Source organism: Columba livia, chromosome 1 (genome assembly GCF_036013475.1).
Source record: "Columba livia isolate bColLiv1 breed racing homer chromosome 1, bColLiv1.pat.W.v2, whole genome shotgun sequence".
NCBI lineage: Eukaryota > Metazoa > Chordata > Aves > Columbiformes > Columbidae > Columba > Columba livia.
In genome coordinates, this window is record NC_088602.1 from 64,335,615 (window position 1) to 64,355,750 (window position 20,136).

Genomic DNA, 20,136 nt, shown 5'->3' on the forward strand with positions numbered 1-20,136 from the left:
ACAAAATAATTAGGAAAACAAAAACAAAACACACACAACAAAAACCCAAGCCTTACCTTTGTATCGATTATACAGTTGTTCTAATTTCTTCCTGTCTACTGAATTTTTCATGGATTCTTTGTAGTACAAGTCTGGATTCTGGAAGTAGTTGTCTGTTGCCACTTCTAGTTTCCACTCATTCTGCATCAAGCAGTATATAGCAGTCCTTTCACCAGCCTGGGTAAATGCCATAAACTGGCGGACCTTGTCCTTCTGAGACGATTTAAGTTTATGCTTTGGGATGCAAAAGAAGCAGGAAAGGCAATGAAGCTAATCCAGAAGTTTGTTTCAGCATTCTACTACTAACACCTATCTTTAAAAGGTTTTAGTTTTCTTGTTGATGACAACCTTCACTTCAGAGTTACAGGAAGACAAAGCCTTGTTCTTCTGCAGTTAAAAAGACAGCATTTTCTTCTGAAAATTGAAATGACAGCATCTATATATACGTTTTTAGCAGCACATATTCTAGCAGTAATAAATTTGTATTTCTGCTTTATTGCTCACATATGCTTAAGTTTTTCTGTTCTGTAACAGCAGTAAACACAAGTTTTATCATGTAACAATATGGTTATCTTCTGAAAAATATGCCTAGTGGTTACACAAACAAGAATTACAAAGGCACAACTTATTCTCAGATTCTGTATAAGTCCTTCATACACACAGAATAACTGTTTAGCAGTTTTTGTAATATTTTCCAAGCAACAAAGAACATAGTTTAATCATTTAAAGTGAAATCTGCTGGAAAAGGCAGAAACTTTTCTCACATTTTTGTTAGAAACCATCGCCAGCAGAAGACATAAGACAAAAAGAAAACAGATAAAGCAGACGTCAGAGATTTGCTGAATGTTACAATGAGACTATAAAGTTGCTGTAAATGTGATTTAAAACTTTAACTCTGAAAAAGATGTTTATACTATTAACATGTTAAGCAGCAAAACTGCCTATTACAGTGGCATAGAAGAACCAATAAGATGTCCCTCTTAATGGCAGTTAATTGCAGCAACCATATCTACACAACATCCCTAAACTTGTGGAAACCCCAGGATGCTGGAACAGGGATTTGATAGGGATCAAATTTGCTATTAACATAGGTCAACATTATTCTTTATGTGAAACTGGAAGGAGACAGCTTAAATCAAACTCTGTTTTTTATTATATTCTGACAACTTTCCAATTTTGTTAAATCACACTCTAACACATGCTCTGCGCCAACAATTAAACTGAGAAATTTGTCTTAAGTTCCTCACTACTGCTTAAATCATCAGGTATAACAGCAAATTTACTGGTCTCTTAAAATATCAGGGGGAAAAACTGAATCGTGATTCAGTGAGCAGTAAACATAGGACCATCTTTCAGTTTACTTGTTATCTCTTGCACGCATATGGATGGTGACATCTTGACTGCAGATGGTCCTGAGACAAGAAATATGTCATGTAAACAAGATAAGGACCTTGGTCTTTCCTACAAGATTTTTCAATTTTATATAAGAAGAAACATGCCAAGTTTATTTTTATGCAAGAAGAAACATGTAAAGTTGGAAAAGAGCTGCAAAAATAACTCTAACTTATTTTGACAAGAAAATACACAATAATCCTTTGACTGCGAGCTCTGTGTACCTCCCCCCACAATTTTCATTAAGGTCTATGAGAGTGTCTCTGTACTAAAATCTCCTTCAGCTACATAAACTTATTTTCAGCAACAAACTTAGTGACAACTGCTTCACAACAGAGGCCTCTGACAACACCTCCAAAGTAAAAACCGTGTCTTCTTATATGTCTACTTATGCCAGGCATTTCAGGATATTTTTTTTCTAGGTTCAATATGAAACACCGAGTTAGTTGAAGAAATCAGAGATAAGAAACGCATTCGACTATGCAATCTACTACTCCGCCATGGAGTGTAGTTTCAATGTCTTGCACAGCAGACAGTGGTACCGATACACTCGTCACCGAGCAGGGGGGAAGGTCTGGCAGCCGTGTTTCTAGCGAGACTTCTCGCTAAAGGAACCCAGACAAGGAGCTGTACTTCGCATCAAGACACGACTGAGTCACGTTTTAGGAGTCCTCTCTAAAATCTTAACGACATCCCATCGCAAACCCTAAGTAAGCGCCGAAGCTGCAAAACGCGCGGGCTGCGGCGGCCCCGTGTGAGCCCCTTCTCGGGACAGCGCGGCCGCTGCCAGCGCCGCCCGTCCCGCCGCCGGCCCCGCCGCCTCGTCGCTCCTCTGCGCACCCTCCCCGGGAAGGGAATTTGCACCGCACCTTTCCCGCTGCCGCCGCTGCACCTGCCGCGTCCCGGGGCGGAGATGGGGGGGAAGCTGGCGGGATGGACCCTCCCGTGGCGGAAGGCGGGGCGGCGGGAGCGAAGGACGCGGGCCTCCCGACAACCTGCCCCGCCGGCCCAAAGCCCAAAAAAGGGAAAGGTACGCGCCGCGCCGGCTGCCGGCGCTCGAAATACCCGCGGCGCCGCCCGCCCCGCCCGGCCCCCGTCCTCCTCCCCCCCCACCCCCAGCTCCCGCCCCCGGTGACCTTCCCCGCTCCCGGCCCCGGCGGGAGGGCAACTCCGCACGGTGTGCGTTCCCCGCTCCGTGCGCGCCCGGCCGCTCGTCCCTCCTCACCCCCAGCCCCCCCGCCTGGCGCCGTCCCCCCGGGCAGGGGAGCGGGAGCCGAGCGGCGGGAAAACACGGGGGGGTATGTGTGGGGAGTGCTCGGCTCACTAGCCCAGTTAGTTGAGGGTTGTTGAGTGTTGTTTGGGGTTCCCCCCGCTCCCCAGTTTCTCTGCCTCCCCGCCCCCGCTCCAACAACCTACCATGTTATCACCGGCGCTTTGACCAACTTCACTGCCCGGCGCCGCCTCCCGCGCAGGCGCGCACCGGCCCGCCTTGGCCGCCTATCGCCGGCCGCGCTCCAGGGACAAGGCGCAAAGGCGGAGCGCGGGGTTGAAGTTCGCGCCGGCGGAGCCCGCGGCCCTCCCTGCACCGCCGCCCTCCCGGCACCGCCGCCCGCGGGGAGAGGCGGTGTCCAGAGGGCCCGGGAGCGCCACAGCGGGGACTACGCCTCCCGGCGTGCGCCGCGCCGGAGAGGGCCGGAGAAGGTGTGGGCGGGAAATGGGCGGAGGGAAGAGTCCACTGTAACGTTTCCCATCCCACGCCGCGAGGAGGCGCTCGGACTACAGCTCCCGTCCGACCCTGCGCTTAAAGGTGCCGCACGGGCGCGCGGTGACCGGCGCAGGGTGAGCGAGGCGGGAGAGGCCGTTACCAAGGACGGGGCTCCGTGGCGCCTCCCGTCAGCGGCCGCCGCCCCTTTATCTCGGCGCTCGACGCGTCGCCGTCCCGGCCTTGCCGCGCTTCCCTGGCTGCTGCCGGCCTCTCTCCCTTCGTCAGGTGAGCGGGGCGGAGGGAGGAAGCGGCGCCCGGAGCCGGCCGCCGTCTCCGTCTCCTTCCCCTGGGCGGCCGGGCCGGGCGCCGCTCTGAGGCGGGCGCGGGGCAGTTGCTGGCGGGGGAGTGGGGACCGTGCGGTGGCGACGGGTTTGGACCTACGGCCGCGGGGCCGCAAAGTTGAGTTACCGCTGCGGGGCGGCCGCCTCTATCCCTCCGCCGCCATGAGGGGGCGGGAAGGGGCTGGTCGCTCCTAATCTTCCTCCGTTCTCCCTCTTCTTTCCCACTCCCGGCCTTCCCCAGGGAGAGGTACCGGCAGGCGCCGCCCGGAAGCCGGCCCGTGAGGAGAGGCGGCGGCGCAGGGAGCCGCTCTCCGCCTGCCATCACTCTCAGGTGGGTGCGTGGCGGGGCAGAGGCGCCCCTGCCTCGGCTGCCCTGCGGGGCCCGGGACGGAGCTCGGGTTGAGAAAATCGGGGGGTGGTGGCGAACCGGCAGGTGTGGGAGGACCCACAAAGCGTTTTGGAAGAGAGGATCAGGGCTCGTATTGACGGCAGGGTCTAATACTAGCCGGATGAAATCCGGTACTGCCGTATCATGTTCAGGAAGGGAAAAATCGGGAAGATGAGCTGCAATCCATCAGAAAATAAACGGTGCTTAAAAAGGACTCCAAAGCACAGGAGTTCCCTCTGATTTGATAATTACTGGTGCGTGGAGAGGAGCGTGTTTTGGTTTTTGTTTTGTTGGTTTTTGTTTTTTTTTTTTACTTGCACTCTGAAAGACATTTATTTTTATATGTGAGGTCATTATTCCCTTAAGAGCTTTTGAGCGCTACCCCAGGTGACGCTTTTCCAAATAGTGTTTGTTGGCCAAGCAAAAAACCACTGTTACTGAAACAAAAGTGTACTGTGCCTGAACCACGGTGGTAGGCTCACACAGTGCAACAATACTAGCTTACTAGTATAAATCTCTGCTCAGAATTTAGTTAATGTGGTTTGATAATGCTGTGTAAGATGTGCAGTAGAGTGTTTTACTCACCTCTCTGCAAATGGAAGCTTGAATATTCCCGAGGCGTTTTCTTCCCCTTCTTTCTTGCAGGAATAGGTTGTAATACATTCAGCAAAATCTCTCCCCCAAACATGTTAAACAGGAAGAGTATTACTCTGTATACATGAAGAAATATTTCTTTAAATATCACTGCAGAATTTTGTCAGGTGGTGAGGATTGTTACTTTTTCCTGTTTTTCTTAAAAACAGTAATCCTTTCAAAGTTGTAAAATATTTCAACTGCATTATTGACATTAGAGTGATGTAGACATACTTCTGCTTCTTCAGTTACACTTTCAGTGTTTCATTTTGAATGTTTTAGCTTTTTATGTTGTTAAACCCTAGCCCATAGTCACCTATTGATACCTAAATACTTAGGCTTGTATTTCATGCATTGAAAAGAAATAAACCAACCCACAGACAGGTTTTCTCAGTTCTCTCTGAAACGGAGATGGGAGGGAATTTTGAAAACCCAGGTAGCATGTGGCTGTGCTTGCCATCTTCCCTTTCAATATGTTGATGATAGCTAGCTTGGATACTTGGGATTACAGCTGCTACTGCATTATAGGGAAAGAAGATTCCTTCTTAGGCAGACTGCTTCCAGATGGATATGTCCATATGGTGGTTCTTGATTAAGACTCTTGGCCCAGAGATCAAGATTGCAGTTAAAGTTTTAGGCAAATACCTGCTCTATTGATCTACTAACACATGGTATGTGTTGTGCATTTTTAGAATGTCATGCTTCGGTGATGAATGTATGTTTTGTACATACATTTAGATTTGTGGTGTGCATGGTTTTGTGTGTATTTGTTTTAAAGAAAATATAACTTGGTTATTTTACAGTAATGTCAGTATTTTCCTGTAGGATCTGGGGGAGGGAAATTGGTTCTTATTTTTGAGGTTATATCCTGGTGGTTGTTAAAAGCAAATATAGCAGTTTAAATATAGGTCTTCATATAGCTTCTGGGAAATGAAGTTATGAAAGAATTTATTTTACTTTTAGTGTTCTTATGACACTTTTAAAATCGTGAGGGTCAATAACTAGCTTTGAAGTAAAACGCCTCAAGGCCATGTAGCCTGTAAGGTGAATGTCTTTGATCCAAACTAGTAGTGCTCAGAAATCTAGGAAGTTTTGCTGTTATTTCTTTACTGTAGAAATTTTTATTTCACAGGAACGATTTATAATGTAATCTGTTTCAGTTACACTTTTTTTCTTATGTTTTGTATAGTTGAGTGTGTTAATGCTTCTGGGGCTATATAAGTAACAAATTACTATGATGCATTTTTTTTTTTAGGATAGGTTTGGAAAAATACAAAAGACTTACTCATAGATAAGAAGGAGGAGTTCTGGTGCTAGGTTGAAGTACAGCCCATGGATGGCTTTTCTCTCATCTAAGAGGTGCAGATGACTACCATGTGATATGACTAAACTTTCCATTCAGTGTTTTTAAAACAATACGATCTTTAGAAAATAATCAAGGGGAAAAAAAAAATCTGACAATAACCTTGGGCTGTTCCTTGGTTTGGCAGCTGTTTACTGAGGGAGACTATATACATTCTGTTTAAGATCATAGTGTAGGATGCAGTCTTAGGTTTGTTTTCTACATTTGTTTGATCTAATGGCCCAACATTATCATGTTTGATAACTGATTGGTACTCTTTTGCAGCATGGTATATGTACTGGAGATGCAGAAACCATGTAGCAGAAAGCTTTAAGTAGTTGTGGATTATCAGTTTCTCCCAACAGCAATAAAAAGTGAAGAATGAAGGCGACTGGATTTATTTCCCTATGGACGTTGGTTTCACTGCCTTGTGGCCACTTAGCAAATCCTGCAGAACATGAAGATGTAGTAAAGCATGCAATAAAGCTGCACCGTGGGAAAGGAGCTGTTATCACTCAGAGAAAGCAGTGGGTGTTGGAGAGCTGCAGAAAACTGTCTGGTCTTCTTCGCCAAAAGAATGTTGTTCTCAACAAACTAAAAAGTGCTATAAGAGCAGTTGAGAAGGATGCAGGACTGTCAGATGAAGAGAAACTTTTCCAGGTGCATACCTTTGAAATTTTCCAAAAGGAGCTAAATGAAAGTGAAAATTCAGTCTTTCAAGCCATCCACGGCCTCCAGAGAGCTCTACAGGGTGATTACAAAGATGTTGTAAATATGAAAGAAAGCAGTAGACAGAGACTGGAAGCCTTGAGAGAAGCTGCAATTAAGGTTAGTTCCAAAGTATTAATATTCTACTTGGTTTTAAATTTATTATGGCATGATTTCAGTCTGTTTTAATAAAAAAGTGGATCTCCATAAAACTTGCAATGTTTACTGTTTAAAATGGATTTGAATGAAGTATTTGTTCTCATTAGTAAAATTATAAGTAATTCTGCTGTAGAGCTTTAAACTTACTAGTAGTTAATAATTCTTATTGCAAAGCATAATCATAAGACCTATGGCAAATAATTTAAAGGGGAAGGAATACAAGAAGTGAGTCAGCACACAAAGCACAGTTACACTAGACAAGCCAGTGGGATTATCAGAGTGGAAATAATGCCATAAATTGGCAAAATACTAACTGTTGTTTTTTTCCATTTTAAATGAGCATTGCTCAACCAAACTATACAATTTAAACAGAATGACTTATTGCGTTTAATTTCTGTATTTGTATAGATGTGGGTAAAATGGACATGCAAAATATGAGATTACTAGATTTTTAATCTCAGTACAGCACTTCTAGCCTAAGGAGTGGTGATTTGTAAAATAATGCTTCCAAAAAAGAGCTGGCTGAGATAACTTTACCAAGAAAAGCATAGATGAGTAATGGTTGAGCACGAGTGCTTCGTGGAAAGTTTGAGTTCCCATGCCACTGCAGGGCTGTTAGGGTATGCACAATTTGCCAGTGTCTACTGGACTTGGTAGTGCTCAGACTGTGTGCTGAAAGTCTCCCATTGAGAGAAAATGTCATGTAATTGATTTGGTATTTAAATTCCTCTATTTTTTGCTCTACCCCTCAATTACTGAAGGAATATACTAGGAATTTTTATTTATTTTCAGTCTTATAAAAGAGGAGGCTGCCTTTGCATAAGGCAGTAAGAGAAAGGAAAAAATGTAATTGGTATACAGCATCTGAGCTGGGAGAATCTCTAAAGGGCATTTGTGTGAGAGGTGTGCAGATCTCAACAGGTGAAAATGGCAAGAGGTTATCTGTAGGAAAGATGTGTGGTGAATTGTGGCAATAGAAGTTAGGATGCAGACTTGGGAGGCTGGAGTGGTCTCTGATGAAAACAAAGACTGGATTACAAAAAATTTGGATAGGGAGTAGCTTGGATCTAGGTGTTTTCCAATGAAGTGCTCAATGTGACTTTGACATTGGTGCTTAATGGTAGTTCTAGCCTCTGCTGCATAGAAATGGTAGCAATAGTCATGAAAATTACTATTTTCTTCTCAGATCTCTTAAAATAGCAGCAGTGAAGCTGTCCAGAATCTTCTTTTTAGTTTACCTAATTCTTGGCAATGTTACTTTAAAATACTGAAGCAATCTAATCCTTGAAGCTGAGAAGTGTGCTGCTTTGTTTTTCTCATAAAAGGAGGCCTGTGTGTATAGTGATGTATTTTAGATGTGTGTTCCATCGAAACTTAAGTTCTGCAGAGGTGGGTTTTTTTTGTGTTATCATATCAAGGTATTTACTTGAACAAGCAATCTTTTGCACCCTTCCTTCTTCTGTCATGCACATAATTATTTAAACAGAATATTTGTTGTTCTAACCTTACAATGGTTATATAAATTGAGACAACGCATAGTGGGGAAATGCATGCCAAAAAGATGAAAATTACATGAGATGATACTTCTTTTTTTTACTTGTTCTTACTTCAGCAGACAAACATTAGGCCAGTTTTGTTGCAGTTTCATTTTACTGTAACAAGTACTTTTTTGATGTTACTCATAAGACATCCTTTCAATTTTTCAACAGTGATTGAATGGAAGATGCAAATTACTGTAGAGGGTGCTGGACTCTTCCCTTCCTTTTATTTCTGTTGCACTGAAGTATTTGGAAGTCTTTAATATTGGGATATGTATGTGTCTGATGCATTTCTTGCTGGTTCTGCTGCTGGGAAAAGGTGTAGCGGAACCATTCATGGTGGGGTGGAGGAAGGAAGAAGCACTGAAGATAGCTTCTGCCTTCCCTTGTTCCATGAACATGTGTATAGGTTCAGGAAAATGCAACAACACCCTATGTACTTCTTATCAGCTAATTTTTTGGGTGCTTACTACTCAGCCAAAAATGGTAAGAATACCTCGCAAATAGTGCAAAGATGCATCCTTCACTGAATGTGCTTTTTTATCCATGATTAAAAAGTAGAGAGCAACAGCAACACTGTGGTGTTAACCAGCATTGCCCCAAAGTCTTACTTAATCTTACTTCATTTTGCTCATGTTTTTCTAGGTATTCCAGTCTCCTGTTTAGTGCACAATCCTCGACTGTATTACCTTGCTTTAAAGATTGATTCATATGTACCTTGTGATCAGATGTCTCTAATCCCAGTGTGAGCTGTGGAACAGCATTTGTACTATGATGCACTTCTGCTTAACATGTAGCAGGCTGTTCGAGATGGCTTGTCCTTTTCATGGACACCATTCTCTGTGATTGTCCCATCCTACTGCTGTGACACTTGTCTGCGAGTGAGAACAGAGATGCTATTTTAATAGACTACAAAAGCCTTTGTCTTCATTAATTAAAGAAACTTACAGTTAAGCTGAGATTTTTTTCAAAGCTCTTCTGCCTTACTATTCAGAGATAGAACTTATTGAAAATTAGAGCCTTATTTATTTTACTGCAGTTTACCTCAAACTGGTCAGCCAGTTTGTCTCAGCTGGCAGAAAGGACTGATTAGCTCCCTCCATGCAAAACCTGTTCTGTTTTTGAGAGGAAAGAATCTAACCCTTTTCAATTCCATCTCATGTTCTAAGATGTTGCTATAAAGAATCTGCAGCTCATATGGGGGCTGTTTTGTGTTTTTTTTTTTTTTTTTTTTTTACATCTTTCAAGCAATGTCTACTAGCGGAGAACAACAAATAGGAAATGTTTTTGCTTGAGGCTGTATGAGAGTGACTATGTCTTTTGCTTATGTGTTGCATAAGAACTAAAGCAGTTGACATTGGGCCAAGCACATTAATAGTTACATTTTTCCGAACTCCAGTTATTTTGGGAACTGGGTAATTTTCATCATGCTGGTGTAACTACTGTTACTCTAAACAACATCAGACAAGAGCCAGCAATTCTTTTGTTTCATCACGACCAGAAGTATTCATCTGATTGTCAGGATTTTAAAAGGGTTAAGCCACAGTTACAGGGCTGTACTGAACATACTTTTGTCTTGGCATCAAGGAATTGATTCAATTATATGCATCTTCTTGCAGGTTTCAAAGGAAAAACATCCATCCACAGATGTGTGGAGGAGGGGACACTCCAGTTATTTAAGCATAGGAGTTTAGGGCCGTTTTAGATGCCTAGAGAGACCTACATTCTGATTTCTAGCTGGGTATGGCAGGACATCTAACATGGAGACAAACTTGTGTTTTCAGGGAATTCAGTTTGACCTAGAGACTGCTTGTATTTTTTGCCTGGTCTTTTTTTTCCTTTGGTAATAACATTGCCTCTCTTAAAGAACAGATGTAGAGTTTCTCATCTGAATATTCTCAGCATCCTGAATCTAATTGAAAGGAAGAAACCTGGCATTGTCTGTGTTTCTTCATTCATAGTTGTTCTCTCTCTCTCAACCAGTGCATTTTAAAATAATGTAGTTATGTAAAGTGAAGTATCATATCTTTTTTTTTTTTTCATAAAGTCCTCAAATTATACTCTATCAATACACAAAGTATTATGTTTGGTTATTATCTTGGTTACCATGTAGAAGGGGTAATATTATGTCCAGACTGGATCAGTAAATAAAACTTCTTTTCTTTCTCTTTTTGAACCTGAAACATCATAACTTTATCAGGGAAGCTTCTAAAATATTTTTACAACATATCAAACCACATCAGCATTGTTTCTTAATTCCGAAGCCTAGAAATGGTTTTAAGAAGTCATTAGTGGAAGTTTATAAGAGATTCAAACTGTAAAGATGGACAAAGTCAAGTATTGTACTTCTAATAGGGAAAATACTTCTTGGGAAACATGAGCAGGAACCTCAGCTAGAGTACTTGACTGCTCATCTGTACTTTCTCTCAACTGTTTTTATTTTTTTGTAGCTGTTTCCACAGTTATTGTAATTTTTGAAAACCATAAACAGACCTCTTCCCATGTTTATAAAATAGCTTATAAAAGTAAGATTCATTGTGTTTTCCTTCCAGTTTGTTTATTGTAGCTAGTAAAGCTATGCTTTCAAGTTTATTATGTTTCCCTTCTAAAGCACTGAGTTCTAAACTTGGCTCTGAAATGTTTCTTAGAGTTCCTCAAAGTCATTCCTTTTTTGTATTTTCTGGATTGTAACCTTGGGGCAGCTCTACTGTTTAATGCATTTGAAAAGGCAATTGGTGCATATTTTGTTTGTTGCTTTTCTTGCTTGCTTCTGCCAATAAAAATTGGTACAAGAGAAAGCAATCTTCAAATACCATTATAAAGTCTACATTGCTTTTGCAATTCCACTTAGGATATTTTGTGTCAAAAGAAGTGTACATTTATGTCAAATGTTTTCCTGCTCTAAGCCAGGCCAGCACTTTTAAAATTGATGTCTTGTAAAATTCAACAGGAAGAAATGGAATATGTTGAACTCTTGGCAGCAGAAAAACATCAGGTTGAAGCCCTTAAGAATATGCAGCATCAAAACAAAAGCCTGTCAATCCTTGATGAAATTCTAGAAGATGTCAGGAAGGCAGCTGATAGATTGGAAGAAGAAATAGAAGAGCATGCCTTTGATGACAACAAATCTGTAAGTGATGCTTTAGACTCAATCTTTTCATTGGTGTGCATTTATTTTTGTAGTTGATACTTGAACCATAGGCATTTCTCCTGTGTTAAATAGTTGTATAGGATTTTAGTGACTATTTAAAAAAAAAAAGCAACAACAAACCGAACAAAACCGAATACTTTTGGCTCTACATTTTGTTTTACTTTCCTTTAAAAACAAGAAAGTAGTGACTGAATGATTGCTTGTTAGGAGTGAGCAAACAGGAATAATTACTCCTTTTTACTAGTGATTTCTGTAGTTTTGATTTGAAGGTCCTTCCTGCAGGTACCACTTTGACAGTGACAAGTGTGGTTCATCTCACTGACACAGCCCATGAGAATTATGACATCTCAGTTGTTGGCGGCAGGGAGGGATGACTGTGATATTTATTATTTAGACTTTGCAGGCTATTGAGTTGCTATGTGCAGCGTAGTTTCTGCCTTTTTTTTTTTTTTTTTCCCTTCATTTTGTTGAGAAAGTTACGGGAGAACAAGAATTCCCACAGTTAGTTTTCACAGTCTGGGAAAATATAGTTGTTCAAGGTAAGGGCTTGAAATGTGTCTGTGGTGTTGCTTTCCTCCACTTTTGACTTTCTCTGCTTTTCATACGTTGGCCTATTTGCATTGTTCATTGCTTCCCTTCCATGGTGCATGATGGGTAGTGTCCCTCAGGTAAGTCCCTGTGTATTTGGAGCTGGGAGTCCATCAGTTTATTCTAGCGTTCCATTGTGCTGTCCTGGGAGACTGACTCTCTAAATTGGTCCTGTTTACATAAACACAGGGTGCAATTTTATTTGACTTTTACCCTTGAAAGGTTTTTTGTTGATTTGCAAGTTGATTTCTGATGCAAGCATAGTTCTTGAATTTTGCTGATAAGAAAAAGCAGTTGTTCTATAGTAGAGAACCAGGCCATTTTTTGGTAATTATGCTCAACTGAGAGAAACTGAAAGTAGCTTTTTATTTTGTAATCTACTAGGTCGCAGCAGTTGTACCTAGTGGGAATCCTTCCTAGCAGAACCAACAGCTGGAAGGGGTGAGCTAGCTGGAGTGCCCTCTTCTGTCTTGCTGGGGTATAACGGCACGTTTGAAAGAGACCAGGCGTTAGGTTTCTTCTGCAACTCCCGTTCCTTGACAAAATGCCCACACATCCTTCTTCCTCAGTGTCTCTCTTTGGTTTTCTGCTTGTTTCTCTCTTCATGAAAGAAAAGGAATAATGAAATGCAGTCTGGAGGACTGTTTGCTTCTTTGTCTTGGCAAGAAACATCTAGCATGTTTTCTCCTAAGGTGAAATACTGGGATGCTAGAACAAAGAAGCTCTAATAGAATCATCAGTAATCTGATAAAGATACAAATGCTTCTATTAGAACATAATTGAATTGAGAAGTGTAGTGGGTAAAAATAAATAAATAAATAAAAGAATCTAAGCTAACCCACTAGATGGAAGACAAGAGTATTTACACATCATTCTATTATGTACAACCTGCTTTCAGGAATTTCTGTTTCAAGAAATAAAATCCTGAAAAAAACTATTTTCTCTTGTTATGTCCTCCAAGTTATTAATATTTAAAAGTTCATCTCAGCTTGTGCCATCTACTCTTGCTCTTCTATCATAGTCTGTCTCTTGTCAGTTCCATCTTCTTTTGTAAAAGTAAAAATGCACCATAATGTCCACACAATGTATGATTTATATATATATTTACACATGAAAAACCCGATTGTTTTTCATAATTGTCTTAATCTTATAGACATCTTCCCTTTTTTCCTAGTATTATTTCTGACCTAGACTGTAAACTCCACTAGATGAGAAAGGTACTTATCCTATTGCATTGCTTTTATATGACCTCTGATACATTTTTTAGTTTTGAAGTTTGGTTAGATTCCAGCCACACAAGCTACCAAGTGCAAAGGAATATATAACAAACTCTATATGAACTTGAAGTTCCAGAAATTCAAAGTATATGCTTCATTGCTGATATTTCATAAGATAATTTTACTTAGTGAACACTATTGCTGATGTCATAACATTAAATTCCCAAGAAGATACTGATGTTTGCTTATTATTAGCAATTTTTTTTTTTTTTTTTTAGTTAGAATAATAGTCATCTGCAAGATAGGGACACTGCATGGAACAGTGGAATAATTCCAATGTGTAAAGTATGTTTTAAATGCAGAACCAACATTTAACAGTAAGCTGTAAGCTCTGTTTTGGTATCCCTGGAGTAGCAGTGAGGTTGTGGGAGAGGTCAGGAGCAAAGATGACAGAAAACCAGTAGGACTGGGCACTTACTGTGTATTCTGATTAGAAGCAGTTTTTCATATTTGCTGACTGTAGGGAAGCCTTTCTTCTTTGCTCCAATACTGTGAGAATAGTTTGCATGTATGTGGCATGCAGCAGCTCCTGATTTCTTTGAAAACATGAAAATGTGTTTTGGTCTCTTAGACTTAGGAATGGACACTTCATTCTGGAATGCAAAGTAGCCTGGTAAGTGGAGAGCTAGGGGAAGTAAAGGCAAAACACCTATTTAAAAAAAAAAAAGTTTCGAGCAAGAAAGGGTGAAAAGACAACTTTGATAATACATAAAAATAAAATGGTAATCAGCCTCTCACTGCAACAGCTAAAAATGCATTTGAAGTAGCTATTTTATGCTTTTAAATAAATCTGAAAACTTCATAATTTGCTTCAAGTTCCCTTTTTTTCACCCTCTGATTCTTAGTCACTTCCAGTTCTTTAGAGGCCTATCATAATGTACATAATGTACAAAAACAGGGGAAGGCATCATTCCTACAATAAGAGGTTTTATTTAATTATACACATACACAAATGTAAGGAGTGGAAGAAAAGGATAAAAATTGCAGGTTAAATATTGAAAATGCAATATTTATCTGAAAAATTTAGGGAAATGCGCTGCGAAATCAGCAAAGAAAAATAGGAGTCTGTTATAGATGGTTTGTGTGAACGCATTTCTTCATTAAATTGGGAGGTTTTGGGGCAAAATACAGCAATTCAGAAAAGTTGAATATTTTGTTGTCAGTCATTGGAATAGCAATAGCCTGCTCTCTTTACTGGAGTCTAAAAGAATTAACAACCTTAACTGTTTCTGAATATTGGTAAAATCTGTATTATTTACAATACAGTGATTAATGAAATCATCCTAGTGTCTTCCACATTGTAATTACAAGCACTGATGACAGAGCTAGGTAGAAACAGTACTTACTCTCTCTCCTTTGAATTTACAGGACAGGGACATTTTCTTAACTTGGAATGCAGTCATTATTTCAGATTTTTGTGAACCAAATACCACTTTGCAATCTCTAATTGTTTTTGTTTAATGGAATAAAATGTTATAGTTCAGCCTGACCTTTTGTGCTTTAAATGTGATAAAGCTTATTACCAAAAAAAAAAAAAAAAAAAAAAAAAAATTTAGATGGAATTGAAAATACTGAATTGGAATTCTACATCTTTGAAACCCTGTCTCTATTTTTTGGTTGGACAACTTGGCTGAAGAGGTCTGAAAAATGCCTCATTTTTAAAATATAAAGCAAATTACAGCCTTTTCAGTTATGGACATCAAGTTTGATAGACAGACTGAAAGACTTCTCTAAGAAGAAATTGCAGTGTATTTGTCAGTGTCAACAAATTCTGCAGCAACTTTAAGCACAAGTAATAGTCTTGCCCTTTTTATTGTATGCTTCATTGACCCCTTTTTTTGTTTTTGTGTTATTTGCCCCCCCCCCCCCCCCCTTTTTTTTTTTTGTAAACAGGTGAGAGGTGTTAACTTTGAAGCTGTTTTAAGGGTGGAAGAAGATGAAGCCAACTCCAAAAGAAATGCTTCAAAAAGAGAAGTAGAGGATGACTTAGGTCTTAGTATGCTTATTGATTCCCAGAACAATCAGTATATCCTTACCAAGCCCAGAGATTCAACCATTCCTCGTGCTGATCATCATTTCATAAAGGTAATAATTTTAGAGACATTCTTGTGATTCGTTTTGATAATATTTAGTCCCACTAGTCTGTATGCCAGTACTGCTTGATTGGATTGAATGTAATTTCAGCATCTGTCCCTCTAAAGTTACGCCAGCATTCACAATTCCCCCATCTACTGGTGATCAGGACAGTGTGTTCCCTACTCCTAGTATAGTCTGCACAAGACTGATGGTGATGCTGCATGGGTCCTCTCTGGTTTTATTGTATATAACTTGTTCCACCTTTGAGGCAGCACTCCTTCTCTTGGACTGCGCAGTGTTAAAACAAGCTACTGCTGTTCCTGAGAAACCACTTGCATGTTGTCACTAGAGAGAATTTGCCATGTTTATGTCTTGTGATGAAAAAAGGGATGCTGGAATGCGTCGATGAGGAGCGATACACCCTGGGATGCAAAGACACACACATGGGCAGAGGTCATGTTCAGGAGGGAGTGCAGAGCAGAGAGCTGAGCCAGGCTGAGGCCCTCTTTGTTAACCATTCACAATTTATAGGTTTACAGGTAGGGCCTGGACTAAGAAGTTAGATAGGATGTTTTTTCATTCATTATTATTCCAAACACACCACACTCATGTTGTATCTGTTTCAGTCATGTTCCCACTCATTCACGGACCAGGCCCAATAAGATCACAAGTCACATGTACCTGGGGGCAGTTTTCTGGCCCGAGATAGCCCAGGCTTGTGAGAATGGTATCACTCCTTACAATTTTGATAAACATACTTCAGTACAACCTGTACAAGGCCCTTTATATTTTGACTAATTGCTGTGATTTTATTTATGTTAGTATTTCTTCTTTAACTGTCTGGATGGTCATGTTAGTATTGGTCATCCTTTATCATCCAGGTGGCTGGAACCGCATGTCTTGCTATTCCCACACTGGAAAATACATAGACATGTTTTTTAATTGTATTTGTTCTTCAGGAAGAATAACTGCATTGAGATTTAAAAACAAACAAACAAACAGAACCCCAAAAGACACAAAACCAGAATGGATCTGTTTCAACATTTTGTGATAATGCAAAGTGTCATTTCCCCCACAATTGCCCAGGAAACTGTCTACTTCCTATAATGTACTGAAAATATTTAATAAACGGATCAAAAGTCCCCAAAGATACCAATTATTTACCTCATCTGCTTCATCTGCAAAACTGCAGTGCTTACCCCTACAAAGAAGTGTTCAGTTTAGTTTACCGAAATTGTGTTTTCTTTTCACAGGCAGTATTCTACTTTTAATTTTACAGTGCTCTTTATGTTTCAAAAGATAGTAGTCTTCAATTTCATCACAAATTTGTGTGTCCTTTATATTAATACATTTGTAAATCTTATATATTTAGGATATTGTGACAATAGGGATGTTGTCCTTGCCATGTGGCTGGCTGTGCACAACAATAGGATTGCCAACCATGTTTGGGTATATCATCTGTGGAGTACTCTTAGGACCATCAGGGCTAAACAGTATCAAGGTAAGCGTGCAAGTTGTTTCTTGGCTGATTTCATTTGTTGAAAACTTCAGAAGTAGTTTTTTAAGAATGTGTATTTTTAAAAATAATCCCCAAACCTGCATCTTGCAAACTGAGCCCTTTAAAATTGTATGTATTTGAATCAACTTTGTTTTCAATTTTTTTTCTCATCTATAATCACGATATAAGGAATTGTTGAAAGCGAAACATGAAGGTTGTGTGTTGTGGGGTGTGTTCATTTGTTTTTCTTTTTGTCTTTAATCATAAAGCCTCACATTTGAGAGCAAAATTATTTAAGTGACACCAAATATTCAGAAACTTACAAAAAGTCTATGTTGGCAGTGGAGGAAATGTTTAAAAAGAGTAATCCCCTGAGTGGCATAGCTTGGCTTCCTGGAGAGTTATTTTTCATCTCTGTAGCTCTTTTATCCATCTTAGTCACCCTAGTTCTTTTTCAGTCTCCTGCCCACATTCCTGAAGTCTCTTGAACCTTTTTAGCTCCATCACGTGTACGCAGATTACAAGCTCAGGGCAAAACTGTGGCCTGTGGTTGGCCAGATATCGCAAACCAGATACCGTTTTGATGAGTGGTTTGGTGTGCGTTAACAGATGGTTTAGCCAGCAGGCAAAACAGGCACATGTTAAGGTTGCATGGTAATGTCTGGTTAAGTTATATGTGTCTATTACATTGATATCCACATTGCTGCTTGGAACTTAACTGTCTTTGCAACCACTGCTCTTATGTGGAGTTTTGTTGAAAATGACTGTTGGGCTAACAAGTAAGTAGGGATGAGTAGAAATTGTAGGATTTTTGTTAATCTCTTATTGGAAGAGAAGGCTACAAATACTACACTTCCAAAATGTCATATTCTAAAGTTGAGATGAATTAATAACCTTTGTGTCATACATAACTTCTGAGTTGAGAAGGTCTGGGAAGCTTGACAACTTAGACTGAGAAATAAGTTTGTAAGCTTGGCATTGAAAGAGATTCAACAATGAATTTTCAGAGACTTAAACTGAGGAAGATGATGTGGTCAGAACAGACCTAAGAGAGGTCTTTAGACCATTTCTTAATGAGCTGCCTGTTTCTTGTGGAGTTGTGACTGAACATTATTCATCTGGGTCATACTTATGTTGATGGGTCTCTGGTGTGTACTTAATACTTCTGTCTCTTCTGTATTTCATAAAAAAAGTTGAATGTTGGAGGAATTGAGGAGGCAGGCAGATTCTAATCTAGCAGGGAAGATAGTTTCCATCTCCACTTCTCTGTGACTGATGGACCCTGTCCTCTTCTGGACTGTAAATATATAGGAAAGAAATGTTAGTGTTTTCTGTTGGGACAAGGAAGAAAACCACTTTTCTTGGTGTTGCACCCTTCTCACTGAAGTGGAAAGGCTGGTAGTTGTACTGGTCTGGGAGATGGATGCATTGAGTCTACAGGATGGAGAGCTGAACAGCAACTGCAGTCTAGCAGAATGTTTATACCAATAGACAAAATAACTAGCCAGAAGTAACTTACTTAACCTATTTATTTTCAACAACCAAGCAGGCTTACCTAGATCAATGCACGTGTGCATTTTGGGTGACTAACACTATCCAACCAAGTTATTTAGTAGCAGCCAGGTGATGGGGAAAAATATTTGAACCCTAAAGATGCTGAGGGAACTTCTGGAGCCATATGACCAGCAAGTGACACAAGGAGAAACAATTTGTTTTGTAAGTGGACTTGTAATTTGTATTATAAGTAGACTGCTGTGTTGAATTTTTTTTTTTTTTTTTCTTTTTCCCCCCTCAAGTCTATTGTACAGGTGGAAACGTTAGGAGAGTTTGGTGTATTCTTCACTCTCTTCCTAGTTGGTCTGGAATTTTCTCCTGAAAGATTGAGAAAGGTATTTTTATATAATACGAGTACATAACATGATTTAATTGCCAACATTCAAGGTATCAATTACTTTTCAGATTTTTTGTTTTCCGTGATAATATACTGGTGTAACTTTGTACTTTTATGAAAAAACAAATATGAATATTACATTATATGGCCATTAGAATTCAGAAAAAATGTACACGTTTCTTTTGGTCCTAATTAAAAAAAAAAAGTTATATCACAAACCAGCTGGAATTTTAGTAGTGGAAAATACTGCTGCAAAATACATAAATACTGTATGTATGTAAAGGGTTGCATTGTGTGATTTGTTTCTAAACTGATAGTTTTGAGTTCAGGAGACTGTAGGAGCTTTAATTGGAATGTGTTAAAATTTTTGAGCATTCAGCTTAATCTGTTATTTCTAGTCTATCTAAAGTCATATATAAAAATCAGTAATTCAAGGGTTCCTAAATGGTAGCATGTAAATTCTTACTGTAGAATTGTTTGTGCACTAGTGTGGAGCGGGCTGCTCGCACTAATGATGGTCTTGTACCAATCCTGTTTTGTTGTGGGTTGTTTTTTTCCCACTCCCTGGAATCACATCAAATAACTTATTTTCCATTTGATGTTTTTAATGTATTTTAACCCATACTAGAACTTTGGCCCTTAACTTGTCTGTAAGCTCTGGGAAATTTACCTAATTCCTGGTATTGAGCCTTCTGACTTAGAATATTATCTACTGGGCATAATAACATCAGAGTTTTAGGATGTATAGGATGACACCCTGTTACTTCTGTGGCTCAGCACTGCAGAACCAAATAATGCATCTTCAACTGCTTATTTGTGCTGAAAATCATTGTAACTTATTAGTGAGAAAAGTGTTACCAGACTTTATCACAAGAACTTGTTTTTTTCCTGAGGTATGGAAAATATCTGTGCAAGGACCCTGCTACATGACAGTTCTGATGATTGCCTTTGGTTTACTATGGGGACACTTGCTCCAAATCAGACCAACACAAAGTGTCTTCATTTCCACTTGTTTGTCTTTATCAAGCACACCATTGGTGTCAAGATTTCTTGCAGGTAGTGTTCGAGGAGATAAAGAAGGTAAGTGTGATTTTAAATATGGACTACTGTAGTATCTACAATAAAATTTGAAAGTAGTTGACTTTGTAATATTAGGAGAGAAACTAGTTAAAACAAAACACACTCTTAGCTCTGGTTTTCAAGCAATTGTCCATTGTCCTTTAACACTGACCAGTGTTGTGTATATTCTCGTTATGAAGTGTACCTGTTATTTCCATAGCCAGTCCTCTTCGGAGAAAGTATAGCCTAATAAGTACTTTCCATGTTAAGAACTGACTTTACGGAGGGTCTGGAATTCTTCTGCTTTTTAAGAGGTTGCCAGGTTAGACTATTATTGCCAGTCTGTCATCA

General features: G+C 39.9%; 2 protein-coding genes across 10 annotated transcripts in view; one reads left to right on the plus strand and one right to left on the minus strand.

The window, feature by feature from the left end:
• The window catches only part of DCUN1D2 (defective in cullin neddylation 1 domain containing 2), a 29,114-nt gene extending 26,049 nt beyond the window's left edge, over positions 1-3,065 (minus strand). For 4 of the 6 annotated variants that reach the window (XR_010471843.1, XR_010471846.1, XM_065059483.1 and 1 more), the window contains exons 1-2: positions 2,848-3,065; positions 57-273 (exon numbers count right to left, since the gene is read on the minus strand). Coding sequence is in view for 4 of the 6 variants with exons in the window: in XM_065059483.1 (XP_064915555.1) it covers positions 57-273; positions 2,848-2,850 (220 nt within the window). In the remaining 2 variants the exon portion in view is untranslated. Of the gene's footprint in view, positions 1-56; positions 454-2,300; positions 2,499-2,847 lie in introns of those variants that run through there. The other 2 variants (XM_065059519.1, XM_065059497.1) reach the window with 2 other exon arrangements.
• Positions 3,066-3,188: 123 nt separating this feature from the next.
• Positions 3,189-20,136, plus strand: part of TMCO3 (transmembrane and coiled-coil domains 3) — a 35,319-nt gene continuing 18,371 nt past the window's right edge. For 2 of the 4 annotated variants that reach the window (XR_010471816.1, XM_065059382.1), the window contains exons 1-8: positions 3,189-3,421; positions 3,719-3,808; positions 6,126-6,668; positions 11,196-11,375; positions 15,155-15,346; positions 16,710-16,838; positions 18,632-18,724; positions 19,620-19,806. Coding sequence is in view for 3 of the 4 variants with exons in the window: in XM_065059382.1 (XP_064915454.1) it covers positions 6,222-6,668; positions 11,196-11,375; positions 15,155-15,346; positions 16,710-16,838; positions 18,632-18,724; positions 19,620-19,806 (1,228 nt within the window). In the remaining variant the exon portion in view is untranslated. The remainder of the gene's footprint in view (positions 3,422-3,718; positions 3,809-6,125; positions 6,669-11,195; positions 11,376-15,154; positions 15,347-16,709; positions 16,839-18,631; positions 18,725-19,619; positions 19,807-20,136) is intronic. The other 2 variants (XM_065059373.1, XM_065059369.1) reach the window with 2 other exon arrangements.